The following is a 22826-nucleotide window of genomic DNA, read 5'->3' as shown; positions in this document are numbered from 1 at the left end:
AGTTTCTTGTACTATTAATGGGTCCCACTGAGGGATCCTACTGAGAAAGAACATCCAAGTTTGTTAGAGAAAAAAACTGGAGGCAGAGATGAAAGGTCAGGAAAAGCGAAGAAAAGGTGGCTGTGACGCAGAGTAAACCTGGTTGTGTTTCATTAACCAAAGGGTCAAGCCCAGAACCCACTTTGGAATTCAGATCCTGTCCCTCCCACGTTGCCCAGGGCCCTTCCTGGGACAGTGTGATGTGGGGCTGTGCAAGGCCAAGGGCAGGACTATGGTCCCACACCTCCCAGGTTCCTGGCTGGGGACAAGGAGGCCATGAGGCCCCTGTGCTGCAAGGACAAGGTGTCTCCTCACAGGCATCAGAGGTGCAGACAACAGCCACAGCCAAGGGGAGAAGGAGCTCGTATCTGGTGGGGCTTTCAGCCTCTTTCCATCCCGTGATCATCTCCACGACAGCCTGTCCTGTGCTGTGGCATCCCCTGCACCTCTGTCCCTGCAGGCTGCAGACATCCCCCCTGCTGCCCCACCTTGCTCCTGTCTGAGCATCTTCCTTCCTTTGCTGAGATCTCTCCATCCTCCCCAGCTGCTCCTTGAAGCACAAAGCCTTGGGCTGATGCAGACTCCCTCTGCTGAGCTGCTCCACCACAGCACTGCCCTTCCATCACATTCCTTTCTGCTCATGGCCAGCCTGCACCTCCCCAGCTGCACTTTGGGCCATTATTTCTTTCTCATGCTCTTTCCCACTATGCAGAAATCTCCACCACCTCTGAAACCGCCCTTCAAGCACTCTCAGGCTACTCCTGCACTGCTGCAGCCTCCCCAGCGCTGCTGGGCCAAAGCAGCCCAGGTCCCTCAGCACCCCACACCATGTGCACAAGGTGCTGAACCTGCCTTGGCACAGCCCTGCACTCTCCAGTTCCTCCCTGCTGCTCCAGACTGGGAAGCCGCACACTGGCACACACCCGTGTGTGTGGGTCACACCAGTGCTGAACCGAATGGGATGAGAACTGCAGGTGTCTGGGTCCCCACGCTCCTCCTCATGCAGACCCATGTGCAGCTGCCTTGTTCATGGTGAGCGTGCACCACGGGCTGGTGTGAGCCCATTGACAACATCTTCCTGACACGGGTGACTGAGGAGTCAGTGGGGTGAGGTGCCCTGTGGGACTTCACACTTACAAACTAGAAAGAGTTGGTCAGGATGGAACAGTCAGGGATGGGCAAGTGGAGCTGAGGCTCCTGGGAGATGAGAACAAGGCCAAGAGCAGGATTTCAGGAGAGCAGGATTTGGCCTGCTGAGGGACCTGCTTGGGTTCTATGGGATATGACCTTGGTGTCTGCAGTGCTTTTCTCTCTCATCTCCTCCCTCCTCTCTCCCACCTGCTGTTGTGCAGCATTTTTTACCCTTTCTCAAATACAATATCCCAGAGGTGCTGCCAGCATCACTGAGTGGCTCAGATTGGGCAAGGATAGGGTCCATCTTGGATCAGCTGAAATCGGCTCTGTCTGACGTTGGTCAAACTCCTGTTGTCTTCTCAGAGAGGTGACAACTGTAGCACACGCACACTCACCCCCAGTTCCAAGTCTTTACCATGTAAGCCCAGTATAGGGCGACAACATGTCATGTGCTACAAATTACTTGGTCATGGAGAAGAAATAGATCTTCTGTCAGCAACTCAAGTAACGCACCAGTGAATGAACAGCTTCCTATGGGGAACTGTAATTGCCCTGACATTCACTGGCCAGGCAAAGCTGCAGCTGCCAACAGTCTAAAGGATCTTGGGCCAACTGCTTAACATGTCTGTCTGATGGACCAACAAGGGTGATGTTCACCTGGATGTGGAACTGGGAAACAAGGAAACAGGGATGTGAGGGATGTGAACATCAGTGTCCACCTTATCTGTCGTGACCAGGACACAGAGGGGTCCCAGGCACCAGAGGGAGGGAGGAAGGCCAGCAGCACAGCACAGGCTGGTGGAATCCAGAGGATAAGACTTGGACATACTGGGGGATGATGGTCAATGTGGAGACATGGAAGTAGATCTGAAGGGTGCAGGAGCTCAGGAAATCTGATAATCCTTACAGGACAGGCTGCTCCAAGCACAAGAATGATCTCTCCAAGTACCCATGAACAGAAACATTTATGTCATGAGGCTGCTCCTCTGAACTGATGGAGCTGCAGGGCAAAAGGCAGCACACAGGAGGTGGGAGCAGGGGAAGTTGCAAAGGAGGAATTTAGAAACCTTGGCCATGGATGTGGGGATGATGACAAAGCTGCCCTGGACTTGATACCTGCACGGGAAGGGCAGCAAGATGAGCTGACAGAGCTTCACTTGCAGTAAGAGAATAGACAGGGTGAACGTGGGCCTGCTGCTGAACTTTGTAAGAGCAGAAACAGTCAGGACTGAGGTTGTTCAAGGCTTCTTGTCCTCCATCTTCACCAGCAAGGTCTCCTGGGACTTTGTTCCTGAAGGCAGGAGTCTGGAGAACACCCAGCAGTGGATGGGGCTCAAGTCAGGGGTGACCTGAGCAAACTCAGACACCATTACAGAACAGGAGATGGGTCACTTGACCAGCTCCCTGAACACAAGTATCGCTGTGCTGTGGCACCTGAGATTGCCAGGAACACCCATCTCTTGATCCAGAGGAGTGTGACTCCTCTTGAGCTGTCCTGGCCTGTGTCCTCACTCACAACGTAAATCAGGCAGCCCCTTTTCTGACATATCCAATCTTTATCAGGAGCCGCTCCACATCAATATGAACTGAAGGCTGCTGATGCCACCTATTCTGGAAAGGGAGGGAAGGGTGAGCAGGGAAGGAAATAGAAGAAATTTGGCTTTATTGCTATTTATTATGGAAATGGTCTCTGTTTGACTATTCCTGAAATCTCTCTAACCATCCACACCAGACTTGAAGCCTTTAGGAAAATGATGCACAGAGCCTTGGCTTGTAGGAGCATTTTCGATGTCAATGAGCCCTCTGCTGCCACGATCCTGAACTGCAGCTGCTGAAAGAATGAACAAACCTCTAATGACGTGAAAAGCAAAAGCAAACCCCAAGTTTCTGAGGGTGTTTGGACCCCATGAAGGGCCATCGCTGACACAGCTGTGAAGGAAACAACCAGTGCAGGTCCCTGTCCCTGGAGGCTGGTGAAGGCAAGACTTGGAGACACTGGTTCCAGGTGGTGAGGACCTTGTGGAGCTGGCTCTGATGCCATGTAAGTCCTTGATGCTTGTTCATCACCAGAATGGCTGAGCCCTGACCCCTGGGACCCGGTAGATTATTCTCCAATGTTTTTCAAGGCTTTTTCTGTGGTCGGTGTGAGCTTTGGGGCATGGTTTAGTGGTGGACTTGTCAGTGTTTGATTTAAGGTTGGACTCTGCGTTCTCTTTTCCACTCTAAATGATTCTATGATTCTATGATTCTATGATTCTATGATCTGCAATTCCATCCCCTCCAGCTTCCCTCAGAGGCGGCTGTTGTGTGGCACAACTGTCCATAGGAGAATAGTTTCTTTTTGAGACAAAGGTGGCCAAGGAACAGATCCCAGGTCAGTGCAAAGGCCCAAAGGAAGCCAGAATCTGTATGTGTGTGCACTGACACACACTGTCACCTGCATTTCCAGTCTCCGCAGTCCCATCAGTGCCGCAGAGTCTGGAGTTCTGAGCTCCCTCATCTGCCCTGTGTGACACGTGTAAAATGGAACTACCCCAGTCCAACGGCTGGTTTTGATTCTCTTCACAGCCTGAAGCACCACATGGGTCAGGAGACAAGCCAGGATACCCAACCAGGACTCACATACCCTTCACGTAGATTTTAGGTGTTCCCTGGCATCTCAGCAGACATGTCACGCTGATATCTGGGTGCAAGGAGCTGGTCAAGTGCCTCGTTTTCATTTCTATAATGATGGATTTGTGTCTGGATGATGTGCAGACTCTGTGCATGGATGCTGATACCTCTTGGACAACCTGCTCTGAAAGGGTTAACAACATGGGCTGTTCTTTCTGGAGAAGCATTAGGACAGCAAAAAATAAGATCTTGGCTCAGGGTAAAAGAACAAGAATGGAAAAGATGTGGTCAGGACTGTTTGGGGGCACTTGTAAAGCAGCCCTGAACCTCATGTTAATTACTTCTTTATTCTGGGATAACCTGAGAGTTCTCCCTAACTTGAAAACATGAAGGGGAAGGAAGGACAGCATCATTCAGGCTCAAAGGGACCTCAGGAGGTGTCTTGACCAACCTCCTGCTCACAGCAGGGTCAGACCAGATTGCTCAGGGCTTTATCCAAACACATCTTGGTCACTTTCTGGGACAGAGTGAGTGCGCACTCCTGGGAAACAGCTTCCAGTGCTGGACTGTCCTCAGGACCTGAAAGTTTCTCCCTTTCTACAGCACCTTTCCAAGCCCAACCATCCAGGTGGTTTTTTACCCATCTACTTGCACACTAACACAGACCATAATATCCTACCTTGGGCACAAGAATATTTTGGGGGATGATGCCAAATGCCTTGCTGACCTCCAGGTAACAGACCATCAATGTTGTCCCCACTTCCACAATCCTGTCCTTTCCTCACAGAAAGCAAAGAGGATGGACAGGCACAACCTGCCCTGGACAAACCCTGTCACCTTCTCTTCCTGACACCCAGAAATGGGGTCTCAGTGGCCATGCTCTGGGGCACAGCCCTTAGTTCCCCTGCTCACCCATGGGCCATTTTGAAAAGTGCACACACTGTGTGAGAGCTGCCAGTGCTCAGGGAGTCCCCCCAGTCTCCATGAGCTTTCACAGATGGTGGAGAGTGGCCTCACTGTGACATGGTCCTGCTGTCTCAGCTCCTGGAATGCTGCCCCTGCTGTCCCATAGACTGGAGAGGATTGTGTTAGTTCCAGTGACCCCTGACTTGATCCCCATCCACTGCTGCTTGTTCTGCAGATTCCTGTCTCAAGTCACAGAGGCCTGGGACACATGGTTGGTGAAGATGGAGGACAAGAGGACACAGGGATTCTCACCTCTTTCTCTTATTAAATTCATCAGTAGCTACAAAGTGTCTTTGTTTGTCTTTTAACTGTTCCTGCAGTAGTAACAGCTCATTCTGGGCCCTTGAATTGCCTTACAGGTCTAGAATGAGGTCTGATCTGGGCTGTTGCTGTTCCTGGAGGCTGCTGTCCTTGCAGACCAGATGAACTCACTCCTGCCACCCTGCCTGGCAGTTCATTCCATCCGTGTCACAGCTCTGTCTGCAGCACTGACAGCTCCAGCTCCCCAGTCAGGTCCCTGGCTGAGGACATGGCCTCACATCTGGGCTGAGCCACCCCAGCTGTGGCACCAGCCCAGCTCTGACCTGCACAAGAAACCTGGTACCAAGTGTCCAAGAGCCCATGTGTGCAAAGGCTTCAATTCAGAGCACAGACATGGCATGACCAAAGATTGATGAATGTCTCTCTAGATCTAGGAGTGTAAAACCAGGACAGAATGCCTAAAGTCATTCAACTGAAGATATTCCTCCCCTAGCCTGCAGAAATTAGATGCTTTGCTGTAACATTCCTGGTCCCTGCACCCCAGAAGATGTGGCGGAAGGAGCAAACCCTATTGGGCAGGAAAAGTGCTTCTTCTGTTGAGGGGGTGCAGTGCAGGTCAGGGCTGCTCACAGCTCCTGATCACCCCCGCAATATTTACAAGAGGTTTCAAGGAGAAAATCAAGAGAAGGAGTATTTTAAAGTTAAGGATCTTCCCTGAGACTTTGTTTTCAGTTTCTTACTCTTGGGAATGGGTGGGGATAAATGCAAAAGGAGTTCTTATTTTGAAACAAATATTTGAGAACTGCAACTGTGTGATCAGTAGGTCTGCAAGAGAATCCCGTCATGCCTTCAGCCACTCCTCTGCTTATACAGAACCAGCATCACCTTTGCTGGACACCTTACACTTAATCTGTAATCTGTTTTCCAGCCTGCAGACAGGAAGATGCCCCCAGGCAGTGCCTGTGAACAGGCAGGATCTGTAGGGCCAGGGGGAGGACACAGAGGGTGGGATGGTCTGTGAGCACTGACAGGGAACAGACATGGACAGGGATACACCTCACAGGGGAGAATCTCCAGGCAGCAGGGAAATGATCAGAAATGAGAGGAAACCAAACCCGGAATTATTATGGGAGGGAGAAGAGAGAAAAGTCCCTGTGACCCCCTGCAGGTCAGATCCCTCCTGTGAGCAGCCCCCTGGCCTCCTGTCCCACCCAGCAAAGCCTCTGCCCTCAGGGCCGGGGGCTCCAAGGCATGAAGCAGCTCCTGTGCAGCCAGAGCTGCAGTTCCTCTGCAGAGCACAGGGGCTGAGAGCAGCTGCGCGGCACTGTTGGTGTCTGGGAGGTGGCTGCACAGCTGGGGAAGGGGGACGCTGTCTGAGTGCCCGGCTGCCTCTGCCCTGGCCTCTCTCACCCCCACCCTCACCGCATTTTCCTTCTTGCTCCCCTGCTCTGGGTCACTGCTCTTGGGATCTTGTTCTTGCTGTCAGGCTCTCTGGGCATGGCAGTTTCAGCTGCAGAGTCACAGCCTGATCTTGTGGATCCTTTCCTGCAGGTGTGTCCATGGGCACACGTGTCCCAGCTTTGCTCTGACCTGTGGGCTGTGGGCAATGCAGTCTGTGGGGCTGGGGAATGAGCTGTATGTGTCCTAGGCTAAACGTGGGGTGCTGAGACCTTAGGAAAGGGTGAGACCTGTCATGGTCTGAGGTGGGTCCCTCTGCTCTCAGCAGTGCCTGGTGGCTTTTCAGGGTAACATGGGAGTGTGATCAGCCCCCATCTCAGAAAGGTGCCAGCCCAGGGCAGCTGGAGCAGGACAGAGGGACAGAGCAGCTGCCCTCACTCTGCACTGACCCACAGGAACCCTCTAGTCTCGCAGGACTCGCTCTGTTCTCCCTGAGTGCAGCAGAAATGCTGAGGGTTTCTGACACCCAACAACACTCTGCAGTGAATATGGGGGTTATGTAAAAAGCCTGGAACTCCTAAACTGCCTTCACCATCTCTGTTCCCTATCACTGGGAAAGCAAGTGCTGACAGCCCTTCTGTGTTAGCAGAACCAGGACAGTCCCCACCATTCCCTGGCCCCACTTCTGCAGAGCTGGGCTGACTTATCGACGGCCCATGGACAGAGCCCTGCACTTGGTTGCACATTTTCCAGCCCCAAGTAGGGCTGCAGCCACAGTGCTGAAAAAGGTACTCCTAGAAAAACACAAGAGTGTCTGTGTGTGACAGGCGAAGGTCTAAGGGAGTTGGTTTGATTTTTGTCAGAGAACTCTGCCCTGGATTCTCACTGTCTTTTTTTTTTTTCTCATGACAGCGCCCCGTGCTCAGGAAAATCAAATGTCCAACAGCAGCTCCATCACCCAGTTCCTCCTCCTGCCCTTCACAGACACACGAGAGCTGCAGTTCTTGCACTTCTGGCTCTTCCTGGGCATCTACCTGGCTGCCCTCCTGGGCAACGGCCTCATCATCACCACCATAGCCTGGGACCAGCACCTCCACACCTCCATGTACTTCTTCCTGCTCAACCTCGCCCTCCTCGACCTGGGCTCCATCTCCATCATTGTCCCCAAATCCATGGCCAACTCTCTGTGGGGCACCAGGGCCATTTCCTATGCAGGGTGTGCTACGCAACTCTTTCTGTTTGCCTTTTTAGTTTCAGCAGAGCTTTATCTTCTCACCATCATGTCGTACGACCGCTACATTGCCATCTGCAAACCCCTGCACTACACGACCCTCCTGGGCAGCAGAGCTTGTGTCCACATGGCAGCAGCTGCCTGGGCCACTGGGTTTCTCACTGCTCTGCTGCACACGGCCAATACATTTTCACTGCCCCTGTGCAAGGGCAATGCCCTGGGCCAGTTCTTCTGTGAAATCCCCCACATCCTCAAGCTCTCCTGCTCACACTCCTACCTCAGGGAACTTGGGCTTGTCATTTTTAGCACTTCTCTTTTTGAGGGATGTTTTGTGTTCATTGTGGTGTCCTATGTGCAGATCTTGAGGGCCGTGCTGAGGATCCCCTCTGAGCAGGGACGGCACAAAGCCTTTTCCACCTGCCTCCCTCACCTGGCCGTGGTCTCCCTGTTCATCAGCACTGTCATATTTGCCCACCTGAAACCCCCCTCCATCTCCTTCCCATGGCTGGACCTGGTGGTGTCTGTTCTGTACTCGGTGGTTCCTCCAGCAGTGAACCCCCTCATCTACAGCATGAGGAACCAGGAGCTGAAAGTGGCACTGAAGAAGCTGATTCAGTCATTTTTCTTTCAGCAACAATAAGTTACTCATGTCTCTTCAGAAGTGATTTCCAGTTCATCTCAGGAACATCCTGTGCATTGAGCATTTCATCTGTGATAACCATGTTTGTCAAGGAATTTCTTCACCCACGGCCCTTCTCCAGAGCAGTGACTCAGAGGCCTGTCTACTTGTTTCTGGGGCCCTGATACAGCTGGTGTCCTGTGTCACATCTCTGTAATACAGGTGTGGACCCATTTTGAAATCACTGTATTTCTGAAATTACAGCCATCTTTTTGAAACACCCCACAAAAGGGGATTTCCTCAGTCTCAGTATTTGGGGCTTGGGCTCTTCTTCCAAGGCTGTGGTCAGCCTGAATAAATTTCCCCCACAAGGCCATGCTGCTGTGCTTGTGCTTTTCATGGCTCAAGGGAGGACATGGGGCACCATGTTACGTCATGGTGCTGGTCTGAGTGTCCATCTGTGGGTGCCCAGTGTTCCTGGAGATGGTGAAGGACCTTCCGTGATCTGCCTTGGACTGTCTCGCTGTGGTTTCCAGGCACCACAGCCTGCTCCCTGTGCTCTGTGCTTCAACAGGGGAATGAATGACCCACAGAACCCTATTTCTGCATTCCCCAGCTCAGGGCAGGCTGCTCTGTCACTGCGGTAGCAGGAGCAGCATGAAGAGTTCCTGGCCAGGAGTCGTGTGCTGGTGAGAGGGGCTGGCATAGGAGGAAACCAGAGCAGGGGACAAAGCGGGGCTGGCCTTGCTTCCATCATGTCATGGCTGGCCCCAGCCCTTAGGCTGATAGGCTGATCCCCCTCTCTGTCCCAGTCCATCTATTTATCCACCCATCTGTCCATCCATCCATCCCAGTACTCCATCTGGGAGAGCTGCCCCATCACATTTCTCATCCCAAAGAGATCATATAATAATTTAAGTTGGGAGAGACTCTAAAGATCATTGAGTCCAATTATTAACCTAACTCTGGCACTAAACCATGTCCCTAAGAACCTCATCTATATGTCTTTTAAACACCTCCAGGGATGGTCACTCAACCACTCCTTGGGCAGCCTGTTCCAATGCCTCACAAACTCTTCCATGAAGAAACTTTTCCTAATATATGAACTGAATATTCCCAGGTGCAACCTGAGGCCTTTTCCTCTCCTTTTATCACTTGCTACATTGGAGAATAGACCAAGACCCTCCATGTTCCAACCTCCTTTCAGGTAGCTGTAGACAGCTATAAGGTCTCCCCACAGCCTTCTTTTCTCCAGGCTAAACAGCCCCACTTACCTCCACTGCTCCCCATCCGACTTGTTCTCCAGACCCCTCACCAGCTTTGTTGCCCTTCTCTGAACTCACTCCAGCACCCCAAGGTCTTTCTTGTAGTGAGGGGCCCAAAACTGAACACAGGATTTGAGGTGCTGCCTCACCAGTGCCAAGAACAGAGGGATGATCACTTGCCTGGTCCTGCAGGCCACACTATTCCTGATGCTTGCTGGGATGCTGGGGGCCTTCTTGGCCACCCGGGCACACGCTGGCTCATGTTCTGTCACTGTCCATCAACACCCCCAGGGCCTTTTCCATTGGGCAGATTTCCAGCCGCTCTTCCCTGAGCCCGTAGTGCTGCCTGGGGTTGTTGTGACCCAAGTGCAGGACCCAGCACTGGGCATGAAATTGAACAAGTCCAAGAGTTGGATTGTTCACCTGGGAGAGAGTAACACTGAGTGTAAGTGTAGATTGGGAGAGAGCGGCTGGAGAGCAGCCCTGCAGAAAGGGATCTGGCGTGATGGTTGGCCACCGGGTCAACAGGAGCCAACACTGTCCAACAGCAGTCAAGATGGTAAACGGCATCCTGGGGTGCATCAAACACAGCATGGCCATGTGGTCAAAAGAGCTGACTATGCTGCTGTATTCAGCATTAGTGCGGCCTCACCTTGAGAGCTGTCTGCAGTTCTGCGACCCACATATAATTACAACCAGGATGTAAAGGTCCCTGAATGCATCTAGACCATCCCTAAGCCCATTGGAGGCCCTTAGTAAGAGTTCCTCTCTCCAAATATCCAGCCCAGCTTGTTGCTGCATGAACAACCAGGAGAAACTGCCCCTGGACCCTCATTCCAGACCCCATCTCCTCCACCCCACACAGGCAGTGCTCTCCCCCTTGGCACTGAGGTGGTTCCAGGGACCCAAGAGACACCTGTAGGAGGAGATGTTGGGTGGGGATATGGTGTCCTTCAGTGCTCCTCATGGTGCCTCCTGCTGGGCTTTGTGCCACTGGTCACAACCCTCTGAGCCTGGATGTTCAGCCAGTTCTCAGTGGTGCTGAGCAGGAACATGCCCACGAGCACATTGGGCTGCACTGGGAGGAGCGTGGCCACCCAGACAAGGGCAGTTATTGCCCATCGTGACTCAGCACTGGTGTGGTCACATCTGGAGCCGTGTGTCCCAGTGTGAGGTTCCCCATTCTGGAGGAACAGGAGGAGCTGTCGTGTGGCCAGAGAAAGTCTGGGTCACGTGTGGAGATGTTGAGAGACCCAAACTTCTTTAGCCTGGTGCAGGGGAGCCTGAGGAAACGTGCTGGTTTTACTGAAATTGGGTCAATTTTCTTCATGCATTTTGAACCTCTCTCCTTCACAGCCAGTGCAGTCTTTTATTTACATTTACTATGAGAATAATGAGGTAACGCTGTTTCTTCCCTGGGATAGAGTTCATTTTTTTTTAGCAGCTTTACAGTGTTTGCCATTTGCTATGAAAGGAATGTCAGAACTCACTGAGATCTTGGCTGTTGTCAGGGAAACCAAGGACTTCTTTGGCCATCCAGCTGTGGATGCAGATTGGCAGGAGGGGACACAGACAGGACAGCACCTGGACTGACATGCAGGCTGATCAATGACATATTCCCTATGATTAGCGCCATGCTCAGTCTAAAGCTGGAGCCGGTTTTCAGGGCTTGTTACATCCGTTACTTTGGGTTTTGCAGCTGGTTTGGTCAGTTCATTCAGAAGTTTCATCCTGTCAGGAGTTCGATGTCAGTTCGGCCTTTTGCCGTTCTGCCATTTTGCCATTGGCCTTTGGGCCTTTCTGCCTGTTGCCCTTTTGCTCTCTCTGGCTGGGATGGGCTGTTTAGGACCAAGGTGCTCCCTTCGGCAGGACTGGCTGCTCCGTGTGACTGGAGTTACACGGGGGATGGCACTGAGTGTATTTTTTTAATTTAATTTATCTATTTCTCTTTAATTTACCTTGACTATTGTCAGTGAAACCAAGGACTTCTCTGGAGTGCAGTTGCAGGTGCAAATTTTTAGGAGGGGGCACAGACACAACACCACCTTGATTGACATCCAGGTCAATCAACAAGCTATTCTCTACAATTAGCGTCATGCTCAGTATAAAGCTGGAGGTGCCTTTTCCATCCCGTTAGTTTTGGTTTTCTGGCTACATTGCTTAGCTCTGTTCAGAAGTTCCATTCTATTGGGAGTTCAGTGTTAGTTCAGTTTTATGATGTTTTGCTGGTTTTCAGTTGGCCCTCGGGCCTCTCTGCCTTTTGCACTTGTACTTTCTCTTGCTGGGATCAGCTGTTCAGGACCAGGGTGCTCTCCTCTTTTGGGCTGCCTGTTCAGCACAGTGAAAGTTATGTGGGGGATTGCACTGAGTGTCATATATTTTACTTTATGTATATCTTAGTATATTATTAGTAGTAGTGTATTATTTTTATTGTCTTATTAATTTTTTCTCTAAACCCACAAGTTTCTCCCTTCCCATTCAGTTCTCTCCCTTATCCCACCTGGGGACTGGGAGCAGGATGCGAGCAGCTCTCATGGTCTTAGTTGGTGGCTGTGGTAAAACCATCACAAGAAAGGGCAGTAGTAGCTTCAGAAATCTTGAAAATCACTTTACAAGATGACGCCTTTTATTTTATTTTATTTTAGTATTTTTGGTAGAGGGAACAGCAAGAGAAAGGAAAACCACCAGAAACTGCAGCTCTGGAGGTCCAGAGTGGAGCTCAGGATCAAGAAATGCCATTCTGAGCACAATGCTGTGGTCATTCAGATGGACTCTGGATCAGCCATGACTTTGTGTTTCCAGCAACAGCTGGTGAGGATGGAGAGACAGCAGCACAGGTGGGGACACACTGGGGTGGGAACAAGTCAGGGAAGCGCATGGGGTGTCTGCAGCCTGTGGGGAAACAGCCACAGGCCTGGGACAGTGCAGGATGGACCATGGTGGACATGGCCAAGGGCGCTGGCAAGGCTAGATGTCCCTGAAAGAGCCAAGGTCTTTGTCCCCTTGGCTATGGCTGATGTCCCTGCCAGCGAGGCCTAAGAGGAGACACATGGTTGTCATGGCCATGGCACCCCATTGCCTCCTTGCACCCCCAGGGAGTGTCACACCATTGTCCTGCACTGGGCATTGCACTCCCCACAGCCCCAGGAAGAGCCCTGAGCCACACGTGAGGGACAGGATCTCCCTTCCAGGGACAGGGGCTCAAGGCTTGGCCATTGTCCTTCATCAGACAAACCAAGGGCTTTCTCAGCATCAGAGCTGCTGCTCTTTGCCTTTGCCTGATGCAATCACTGCCTCCAATTATCTGCTCTAACGAGTCCCTGGGAGGCTTTGTCAGTAACAGCCCTCAGTGGGGCTCATTAATGCTTCAAGGTACTTTGGAGTTTGCTTCTGCCTTGGACTTCTTGAGCAGATTCTTCAGTCTGTGCTTGGTATCTGAGCTTCATGGACTCAGCACCAAATACACCATGGGGCTCATTAAAACACAGAAAGCCCTAATGAGCGATGTTTCTTTCTGTAATTTTCTTCAAATCTTCCAGAATTGTGGAACTAACTGTAGAGGTTTCAATGGGACACTTGCTGCTGAAGGTTTCAAGGAAGATTTCATAAAGGAGGGTTTTTTTATTTCAAGGGTATTTTCAATCATTTTCCAGTGTATAGAAGAAGTGACAGCAGCATTCTACACCGGACATTGATCCCGAGGGTCTCCTGAAGACATCTGGACAGGCAGGAGAACAGTCCTTGAGGCTGGACACTGTATGGACAACCTGGCTCCTCACCCCCACCCCCAGTCTGCCGGGTCCCTCATTGGCCACCAGAGATTGCATCACTTTTCCTCCATCAGACTTCTCCACTGAGCTCTGCAGGAGATGCTGCAGCTCCTGTGCACCAGCTCCACCTGCTCTCCTGTGCAAACACTGCACAGTTCAACCAACAGCAAAACACTCTCCTCAGCTGTGTGTGTAAGTGGATCTGATGAGGTCCAGCATCCACAAGGGACACCCACACAAGAACTGCTTTAGACAGAGAGACAGGAGAGGATAGAAATAAACACAATGAACGTGTTGGCTGCCATGTCAATTAGAGCTCTGAAGAACGGGGCAAGTTTGTAACTCCCTGAAGCTCAAAGCAGAAACCAGGCAGTTGAGAGGCCACTGAATGACCAAAGAGCAAGTGGAGGAGAAACCTGAGAGCACTGGGAAGGGCAAACGTCCAGACAGGGCTGGAAAGTTGTCCTTGGACAGGGACATTTAATCAGGAGAGGTGGGAACTCCTGAATGACGAGGGAGATAAAATCATAGAATGTTGGTAATAGAAGTACAGGGGAAGACCAATATTTCTTCTCCTACCCTTAGTACATCAGTCATCAGCTCTCTCACCATAAACAGCCAGGGCCATCTTAGGGCCCCAGTGTACCTGAGGTGCTGGCCTGGGATTGGCATCTGTCACACAGGACCTGGGGAGACCAGAGCACCGTGCAGTGCAGGTGGAGCCTGGGCAGGGGTTCCTGGGGCATCTACACTGGCACCAGGTGTTTGTGTCCCTGGAGCTGAAGACATTTGTGTCCTGAATCCATGCCCAGCTCTGGAAAACTCTTTCTTTTTCAAAGAAAAGACACCACACCAAAGAAACAAAAAAAAAGTATGTTGACACCTGCCTCTGCTTTGGATCTTTGTCTTCAATTCCTCTTATTTTAATTGTCATTGACATTAACTGACATCTGATGGGCCTGCAGGCATGAAGCCAAGATCATGTTGTGTCTTGCACAGCGCCCCATGCCCTCTGAACCTGCCCTGCCCAGGACTCCTCACACATTGCCCAGAGCGAGTCACACTGAGGTGTTGGCTGGTTCCCTGGCTGGGATGTTGGTTTAGATGGTCACCTACAGCACAGGTGGGTCCTGCCCCATCATCGCCTGCTCTGCTCCAGTCTGAAACAGAGCCCAACATCACAATGGGATCATGAGAGAACTGAGGCTGAAGGGACCTCAGGAGTCTGCAGTCCAACCTGTCACCAACTGGGTCACACCAAGGTGTTCAAGCCTTGATTCAATCAGAGCTTTAGCAGGACTAGAGAAGTGATCACCCCTTTGTACTGGGCACTGGTGAGGCTGCACCTTGAATCCTGGGGTCAGTTTGAGGCCCCTCATGGCAAGGAAGACATTGAGGTGCTGGAGAGAGTTCAGAGGAGGGTGACAAGGCTGGTGAAGGGTCTGGAGCACCAGTCTGACGAGGAGCGGTTGAGGGAGCTGGGGCTGTTCAGCCTTGAGAACAGGAGGCTAAGGAGAGACCTTATTACTCTCTACAACTAACTGAAAGGAGGTTTTATCATGGAGGGTGTTGGTCTCTTCTCCCAAGTAGCAAGTGATAGGACAAGAGGAAATGGCCTCAAATTGTACACAAGAAGGTTTAGATTGGATAGGAGGAATAAATTCAGGGGAAAGGGTTTTGAAGCAAAGGAACAGACTGCCCAGTGAGGTTGTGGAGTCCCCATCACTGAAGGTGTTTAAAACACAGATAGATGGGGCTCTTAGGGACATGGTTTAGTGCCAGATTTAGTTTATGGTTGGACTCGATGATCTTAAGGGTCTCTTCCAACCACAATTATTCTATGATTCCATGATAAGTCATTTTTGCTATTTTCTTTCTCAGAGGACCATGCAGCCTCCCTGAGAGCCAGGACTTTTCTGAGGTGCTGGAGAGACGTCTCACGGTCACACCAGCCAGTTCCACCAGCCCCTGTCTGTCCCTTCCCAGACCAAACCTTTTCTCCATATCCCAACCTTCCAGGCGAGTTTCTGGGACACAGCAAATGCTGTGCTGGTCTTCTGGGCTTGTTCAGAGAGAGCAGCTTGCCAATACGTTGATGGGCTCTCTGTGCACCTCAAAGCTTTCCTGACCATTTTTCTCAATACCCTACTTGTACCCAACCTTTCTGGTCCTTGAGGGGACATGAGAAGGACTTGTATATGAGGGGATTGAGAAGGGATGTGGGGATGGTGTAGAAAAAAGGCTTTGTCAAACTGTCTTGCAAGGGCTGTTCTGGGCATCCCACATTCCAGGATGAGGGTGCTGGAGAAACCAGTGGCATTGGTGAGAGGTCCAGGAGGAGAAGGCCTTGTGCCTGTCTGCACTGGGGCAGAGCAGTGGTGCATTCATGGACGCTCATGTGAACAGGAAGGGGACAAATGTCTCTAAAACGCCTTCCAGCCAGTTCTTTACTCATCGCACATACACCATCCAGGCCACGAGCTGCAGCTTCTCCAGGAGATGCTGTGGGACACGGTGTCAAAGGCTTCACTGCAGTCTAAGGACACAACACCCACAGCCCGTGTGGCGGATTCACTGCCCACGACAGACTTTCCCTCATCTGCTCAGCGGTCACCTTGTCACAGAAGGAGATCAGGCTGGTCAAGTAGGACCTGCCTTTCATCAAGCCGTGCTGATTGGGCCCCATTGCTCGCCTGTGTGTGTGACCTCACAGTCCTTTCCCAGTCATGTTCCTGCTGTTGGCCAATCCCCTGCAGAGGCAGAAGTGACCTCACAGTCTCCTCCACAGCCATTGGCTTCCTACGGGACTATGAGTTCTTGAGACACAAGTGACCACATGGCATAGTACGCACCATCACTCTCCTGTTCAGTGTCCAGCACCTCTGAGGGAAGAACCTTTTCCTCGTGTCCAACCTAAACTTCTCCTGACACATCTTCCTGCCAATACCTTGGGCTCCTTCACTAGTCACCAGAGAGAAGAGATCAGTACCTTCCCTTCCTTCTCCCCTTGTGAGGAAGCTGTAGCCACCATGAGGTCTCCTTTGAGTCTTTTCTTCAGCTCTGATAGTGAGAAACCCCTTGGTTTACTTTCTGAAGCTGAAAGGAGAAGCCATGACCTCCAGTCTCTTTCCCTGCAGGCTGCAGACACCCATCTCGCTTCCCCACCTGCTCTCACCCAGCATCTCTGCACCTTCACTGCTGTGTCTGCACCCTCACTGGCTGCTCTTTGGAATACAAACCATGGGCTGATCCAGCTCCCTCTGGGTCACCTCTTGCCCCACAGCACTGCCCTTCCAGTGACATTTCTTCCTCCTCATATCCAGTCCTCACCTTCCAAACTGTAGTTTCTGATATTTTTTTTTTTTCTGTTTTTTCTTGTTCCCACTCTCAAGAGAAGCTCAGCCACCTCAGAAACTGCCCTTCACGCAGGGAACCCAATCCGTTAGGCTTCTTATGGTCTTTTACCTGACCATAGAGAAGTCACCTCACTATGATCTCCTAAATCCCGTGAGTGCTGCTGTTCTTTCAGCTTCTCTGACAGACACGACCATGTCCCTGCCCATGTCCCGTCATGTTCTCAGGTGGGATGGACATGACAACCCGTCTCTCTTCCTGGGTAAGACCTGTGGGCCCTTGGGCAGAGGTTCTTTCCCAGCCATGTCCCTGCTGCTGGGCTGTCACCTCCAGACACAGAACTGACCCCACTGTCCCCTTCACAGCCACATGATTCTGCCTGGATTACGAGTGTCTGAGACACAACTGACCTCATAATACTGAACCCATTTATCCCCCTCCCCATAGCCCAGGGCCTGACCAGATAATAGCATGCTTGTTGTAACAAATTAACAAATGTATTTCTCTCTAAATGTCTGAGTGGAGAAACTTTATTTGCAGCAACTGTTGTTTTTATGATTTTATGTTGACATCATTTCTATCTCCTCTTCTGCCTCTTTTTTTTTTCTTTTTCTTTTCTGCAGATATTCTATATTCAAAAACATGTCCAGGGGAAAGATTCATTGAAACATAGAGTCAGTGAGATTTGAAAAAAGCCCTGAATATCTTCTTGCTTCACTCTCCTTCCCAAAGCAGGGTGACCAGGTGAGGTTCTTCAAGGTCTTCCCTCAGCTTTGCATCATCTCCATCACAGCACAGAAGGGAGAATAAAGACCATCAGCAGTTTTGGCCCAAATGCTGCTCACTGGGGGATGACACACTAACTGCACAGAGGACACTGCATCGCAGATGATATTTGGGCTTGATGTTTCAGTGAACTTCCCACCAAGCATCCACTTCTTCAGCCCAAACAGCATCAATCGGGCTATAAGGACACCACAAGAGACCATGTCCAAGGCCTGGCACAATTTCATACACACAACATGCCTGTCTTTCCCCCGCCCATTTTGGTTCACAAGTCTCTTTCTTGTCCTCCAAGTGCCTGCAGATGGCTGCAGGAGGAGTTGTCCCATCACCTTCCCAGGGACAGAGACACGCTGAGCAGCCTGTGATTCCCCCCATTCTCCTTCCTGCCTTTCTTGAAGATGGGTTTGACGGATGCCAGGACCTCCTCGATTGCACTGTCATTTTGAAAACACAATCCAGAATCACAGGGCAACTGAGGTGAATCTCACTGGGTCAGTGGGGTGTGTTCCCAGAGTCACGCACACAAATGTCAGGGTTGTGCCAGGTGTCCATAACTGAGTTGGCTCTGTGGACTCTCATGTGAGGCAGAATCATAGAATCATAGAATACTGTGATTGGAAGAGAGCCTTGGGATCATTGAGTCCAACCACAGCCCAGCTCTCGCACTAAACCATGTCCCTGAGAACCTCGTCTAAACACCTTTAAACCCCTGCAGGGCTGGTGACTCCCCCACTGCCCTGAGCAGCCTGTTCCAATGCTTGACAACCCTTTCCAGGAAATACTTTTTGCCTAATATCCAATATAAACCTCCCCTGGTGCAAATTGCGGCCAATTCCGCTTGTCCAATCACTTGCTACTTGGGAGAAGAGACCAAGACTCGCCATATTGCAACCTGCTGTCAGGCAGTTGTGGACAGCGAGAAGGTCTCCCCTCATGCTCCTGTTCTCCAGGCTGAACAGCCCCAGCTCCTTTAACCGCTCCTCATCACACTTGTGCTCCAGCTCCTCAGCAGCTTTGTCACCTGCTCTGCACTCTCTCTAGTACCTCAATGTCCTTCTTGAGATGAGGAGCCCAAAACTGAACACAGGATTCAACGTGCGGATTCACCAGTGCTGAGAGCATTGGCAATATCCCTTCTCTAGTCCTGCTGGCCACACTATTCCTGATAAAAGCCAGGATGCTGGTGGCCTTTTTGGCCACCTGGAAACATTCTGGCTCATATTCAGCCAGCTATCGGGCTGGTGAAGAGGGAGAATGAGGGATTCTCGCCTCTTATTAAATTCATCAGTGTCCACACAGTGTCTTTGTTTCTCCTTTAACTGTTCCTGCTGTAGTAACAGCTCTTTATGGGCCCTTGAATTGCCTTCCAGGTCTGGACTGAGTTCTGATCTGGACTGTTGTTGTGCTTGGAGGCTGCTGTCCTTGAGACCAGATGAACTCACTCCTGCCACTCTGCCTGGCAGTTCATTCCATCCGTGTCACAGCTCTGTCTGCAGCACTGACAGCTCCAGCTCCCCAGTCAGGTCCCTGGCTGAGGACATGGCCTCACATGTGGGCTGAGCCACCCCAGCTGTGGCACCAGCCCAGCTCTGACCTGCACAAGAAACCTGGTACCAAGTGTCCAAGAGCCCATGTGTGCAAAGGCTTTGAATCACAGCACAGACTTGACATGGCCAGAGATTGATGAATGTCTCTCTAGACCTGGGAGTATAAAACCAGGATAAAATGCCTGAACTAATTCAACTGAAGATATTCCTCCCCCAGCTTGGAAGAATTAGATCCTTCACTGTAATATTGCTGGGGTCCTGTCTAATGATGGGACAAGAAAAGTTGATTCTTATACTAATTCATTGTTTATTACAAAGAACACAATGATGTGCCTCTTCAGAGGAGAGAGAATCAACATCACTGATTAATTGAGGTTGTTTCAAAGGATGTGTCCCTGGAGCCCCAGGGACACCTGGAGGAGCTCAGAGGGGACAGAGAAAGGGACATCATGGGCTGCTGCTGTGCTGCTGAGCTGGGCTGGGCTCCTGGGACACAGGGAGCTCATGGCAGCGGCAGCGCTGCAGAGAGACAGCTCTGCCCAGGAGCAGCTCCTCTGCACACGCAGCAGGGCTGAGGGCTCTGCCTGCAGCACCGAGGGCACAGGAGCCAGGCACAGAGAGGGAAACGCAGTCTGGGCTGGGAGGATGCTGAGAGGTCACTTGAAATGAAATCCTCTCCGATATGAAGCCTGTGGCTGCAGGGCATTGCATCTGCAAATCATGGTAGGATCTCAGAAAGCTGTCACATTGCAGAGCCTGCGAGAGATGTAAGTACAGCTCTCAGAGCTTCTCTGATCAGAGGGGAGGATGTGCTGCAGAGCAGGGATTGCCTTCTGCACTGAGGGGAGAAGCTGTGGGGGGAAGGAGCGACCCCCGGCAGGGCAGGGTCCTTCTGCTGCTGGGTTCTCCGTGGGTTGGGGCTGCTCACAGCTCCAGCTCATTCCAGAATATTGACAAGAGGAGGTTTCAAGGAGAAGAAGAGAAAGAGCACTACAAAGATAAGGAACCTCCCTGAGTCTCTGTTTTCAGTCTCTTACTCTGGGGAATGGGTGGTGATTAAGGCTGTTCTTAATTTTAAACAAATACTTGAGACACATGAACTGCAGTAGGTTTTCAAGAGAATCCTGGCATGCCTTGCCTCTCCTCTGCCCATGCAGAACCAGCATCACCTTTGCTGGACACCTTACACTTAATTTCACCTGTCCTGTTTTCCAGCCTGCAGACAGGAAGATGCCCCCAGGCAGTGCCTGTGAACAGGCAGGATCTGTAGGGCCAGGGGGAGGGCACAGAGGGTGGGATGGTCTGTGAGCACTGACAGGGAACAGACATGGACAGGGAAACACCTCCCAGGGGAGAATCTCCAGGCAGCAGGGAAATGATCAGAAATGAGAGGAAACCGAACCCGGAATGGTTATGGAAGTGAGAAGAGAGAAAAGTCCCTGTGACCCCCTGCAGGTCAGATCCCTCCTGTGAGCAGCCCCCTGGCCTCCTCTCCCACCCAGCAAAGCCTCTGCCCTCAGGGCCGGGGGCTCCAAGGCGTGAAGCAGCTCCTGTGCAGCCAGAGCTGCAGTTCCTCTGCAGAGCACAGGGGCTGAGAGCAGCTGCGCGGCACTGTTGGTGTCTGGGAGGTGGCTGCACAGCTGGGGAAGGGGGACGCTGTCTGAGTGCCCGGCTGCCTCTGCCCTGGCCTCTCTCACCCCCACCCTCACCGCATTTTCCTTCTTGCTCCCCTGCTCTGGGTCACTGCTCTTGGGATCTTGTTCTTGCTGTCAGGCTCTCTGGGGATGGCAGTTTCAGCTGCAGAGTCACAGCCTGATCTTGTGGATCCTTTCCTGCAGGTGTGTCCATGGGCACACGTGTCCCAGCTTTGCTCTGACCTGTGGGCTGTGGGCAATGCAGTCTGTGGGGCTGGGGAATGAGTCGTGTGTTTCTTGGACTAAATGTCGGTTGCTGAGACCTTAGGAAAGGGTGAGACGTGTCATAGTTTGAGGTGGGTCCCTTTGCTCTCAGCAGTGCCTGGTGGCTTTTCAGGGTAACATGGGAGTGTGATCAGCCCCCATCTCAGAAAGGTGCCAGCCCAGGGCAGCTGGAGCAGGACAGAGGGACAGAGCAGCTGCCCTCACTCTGCACTGACCCACAGGAACCCTCTGGTCTCGCAGGACTCGCTCTGTTCTCCCTGAGTGCAGCAGAAATGCTGAGGGTTTCTGACACCCAACAACACTCTGCAGTGAATATGGGGGGTGGTGTAAAAAAACCTTCAACTCCTAAACTGCCTTTACCATCTCTGCTCTGTATCACTGGGAAAGCAAGTGCTGACAGCCCTTCTGTGTTAGCAGAACCAGGACAGTCCCCACCGTTCCCTGGCCCCACTTCTGCAGAGCTGGGCTGACTTATCGACGGCCCATGGGCAGAGGTCCTGCTCTTGGTTGCACATTTTCCAGCCCCAAGCAGGGCTGCAGCCACAGTGCTGAAAAAGGTACTCCTAGAAAAACACAAGAGTGTCTGTGTGTGACAGGGGAGGGTCTGTGGGAGTTGGTTTGATTTTTGTCAGAGAATTCTGCCCTGGATTCTCACTGTCTTTTTTTTTTTCTCATGACAGCGCCCCGTGCTCAGGAAAATCAAATGTCCAACAGCAGCTCCATCACCCAGTTCCTCCTCCTGCCCTTCACAGACACACGGGAGCTGCAGCTCTTGCACTTCTGGCTCTTCCTGGGCATCTACCTGGCTGCCCTCCTGGGCAACGGCCTCATCATCACCACCATAGCCTGGGACCAGCACCTCCACAACCCCATGTACTTCTTCCTGCTCAACCTCACCCTCCTTGACATGGGCTCCATCTCCACCATTCTCCCCAAGTCCATGGCCAACTCTCTGTGGGACACCAGGGCCATCTCATACTTGGGTTGTGCGACACAGCTCTTTTTGTTTCTCTTCTTGGTCACAGCAGAGTTGTGTCTCCTCACCATCATGTCCTATGACCGCTACGTTGCCATCTGCAAACCCCTGCACTACGGGACCCTCCTGGGCAGCAGAGCTTGTGTCCACATGGCAGCAGCTGCCTGGGCCACTGGGTTTCTCAATGCTCTACTGCTCACGGCCAATACATTTTCACTGCCCCTGTGCAAGGGCAATGCCCTGGGCCAGTTCTTCTGTGAAATCCCCCAGACCCTCAAGCTCTCCTGCTCACACTCCTACCTCAGGGAACTTGGGCTTATTGTAGTCAGTGTCTGTTTAGGATTTGGGTGTTTTGTGTTCATTGTGGTGTCCTATGTGCAGATCTTGAGGGTCGTGCTGAGGATCCCCTCTGAGCAGGGACGGCACAAAGCCTTTTCCACCTGCCTCCCTCACCTGGCTGTGGTCTCCCTGTTCCTCAGCACTGACGTCTTTGCCCACCTAAAGCCCCCCTCCATTTCTTCCCTGTCCCTGGACCTGGTGGTGTCTGCTCTGTACTCAGTGGTTCCTCCAGCAGTGAACCCCCTCATCTACAGCATGAGGAACCAGGAGCTCAAGGATGCCCTGTGCAAACTCATATCTTATTGTTTTGTAGAGCAATAAACCACCCATCTGCTTCTACATAGGTGCTTTAATGTAGCTAATTACAGGTGCAGCCTGTCATCTGGATTTTTTGTTGTTATTAGTTGTTTTCTTATTGTGATAATGTTGTCATCCCCTTTCTAATTCATTATTGGCTTTTCTTTTATAACTGTTGGTTGTGTAAATAAGGAGTCGTGCTCTTCTTGTCTCTAAACACAATAAAGGGCTCTTTAGTGACTTGTTTTTCACTATTTCCTTCCTGCAAGCCCTTTTTAGAGCTGCAGGGATGGTTCCTGTGTCCATGGGTGA

General features: G+C 51.6%; 2 protein-coding genes across 2 annotated transcripts; both read left to right on the top strand.

Annotated features, from left to right (window-relative positions):
* Positions 1-7346: 7346 nt before the first annotated feature.
* Positions 7347-16128, top strand: LOC308050733 (olfactory receptor 14J1-like; the record flags this gene model as incomplete). The annotated part of the gene is made up of 2 exons (XM_080360874.1): positions 7347-8170; positions 16053-16128. The coding sequence occupies 2 exons, from the start codon at positions 7347-7349 to the stop codon at positions 16126-16128; spliced, it is 900 nt and encodes a 299-aa protein (XP_080217000.1).
* A 5477-nt stretch (positions 16129-21605) lies between these two features.
* Positions 21606-22538, top strand: LOC308050729 (olfactory receptor 14A16-like; the record flags this gene model as incomplete). Its single annotated transcript, XM_080360870.1, has 1 exon — positions 21606-22538. The coding sequence occupies one exon, from the start codon at positions 21606-21608 to the stop codon at positions 22536-22538; it is 933 nt and encodes a 310-aa protein (XP_080216996.1).
* Positions 22539-22826: the final 288 nt, after the last annotated feature.

The sequence above is a fragment of the Nesoenas mayeri genome, assembly GCF_963082525.1.
Source record: "Nesoenas mayeri genome assembly, chromosome: 29".
Lineage (NCBI taxonomy): Eukaryota > Metazoa > Chordata > Aves > Columbiformes > Columbidae > Nesoenas > Nesoenas mayeri.
Note: the sequence above shows the minus strand (reverse complement) of the source record. Positions and strands in the feature narration are given on the sequence as shown.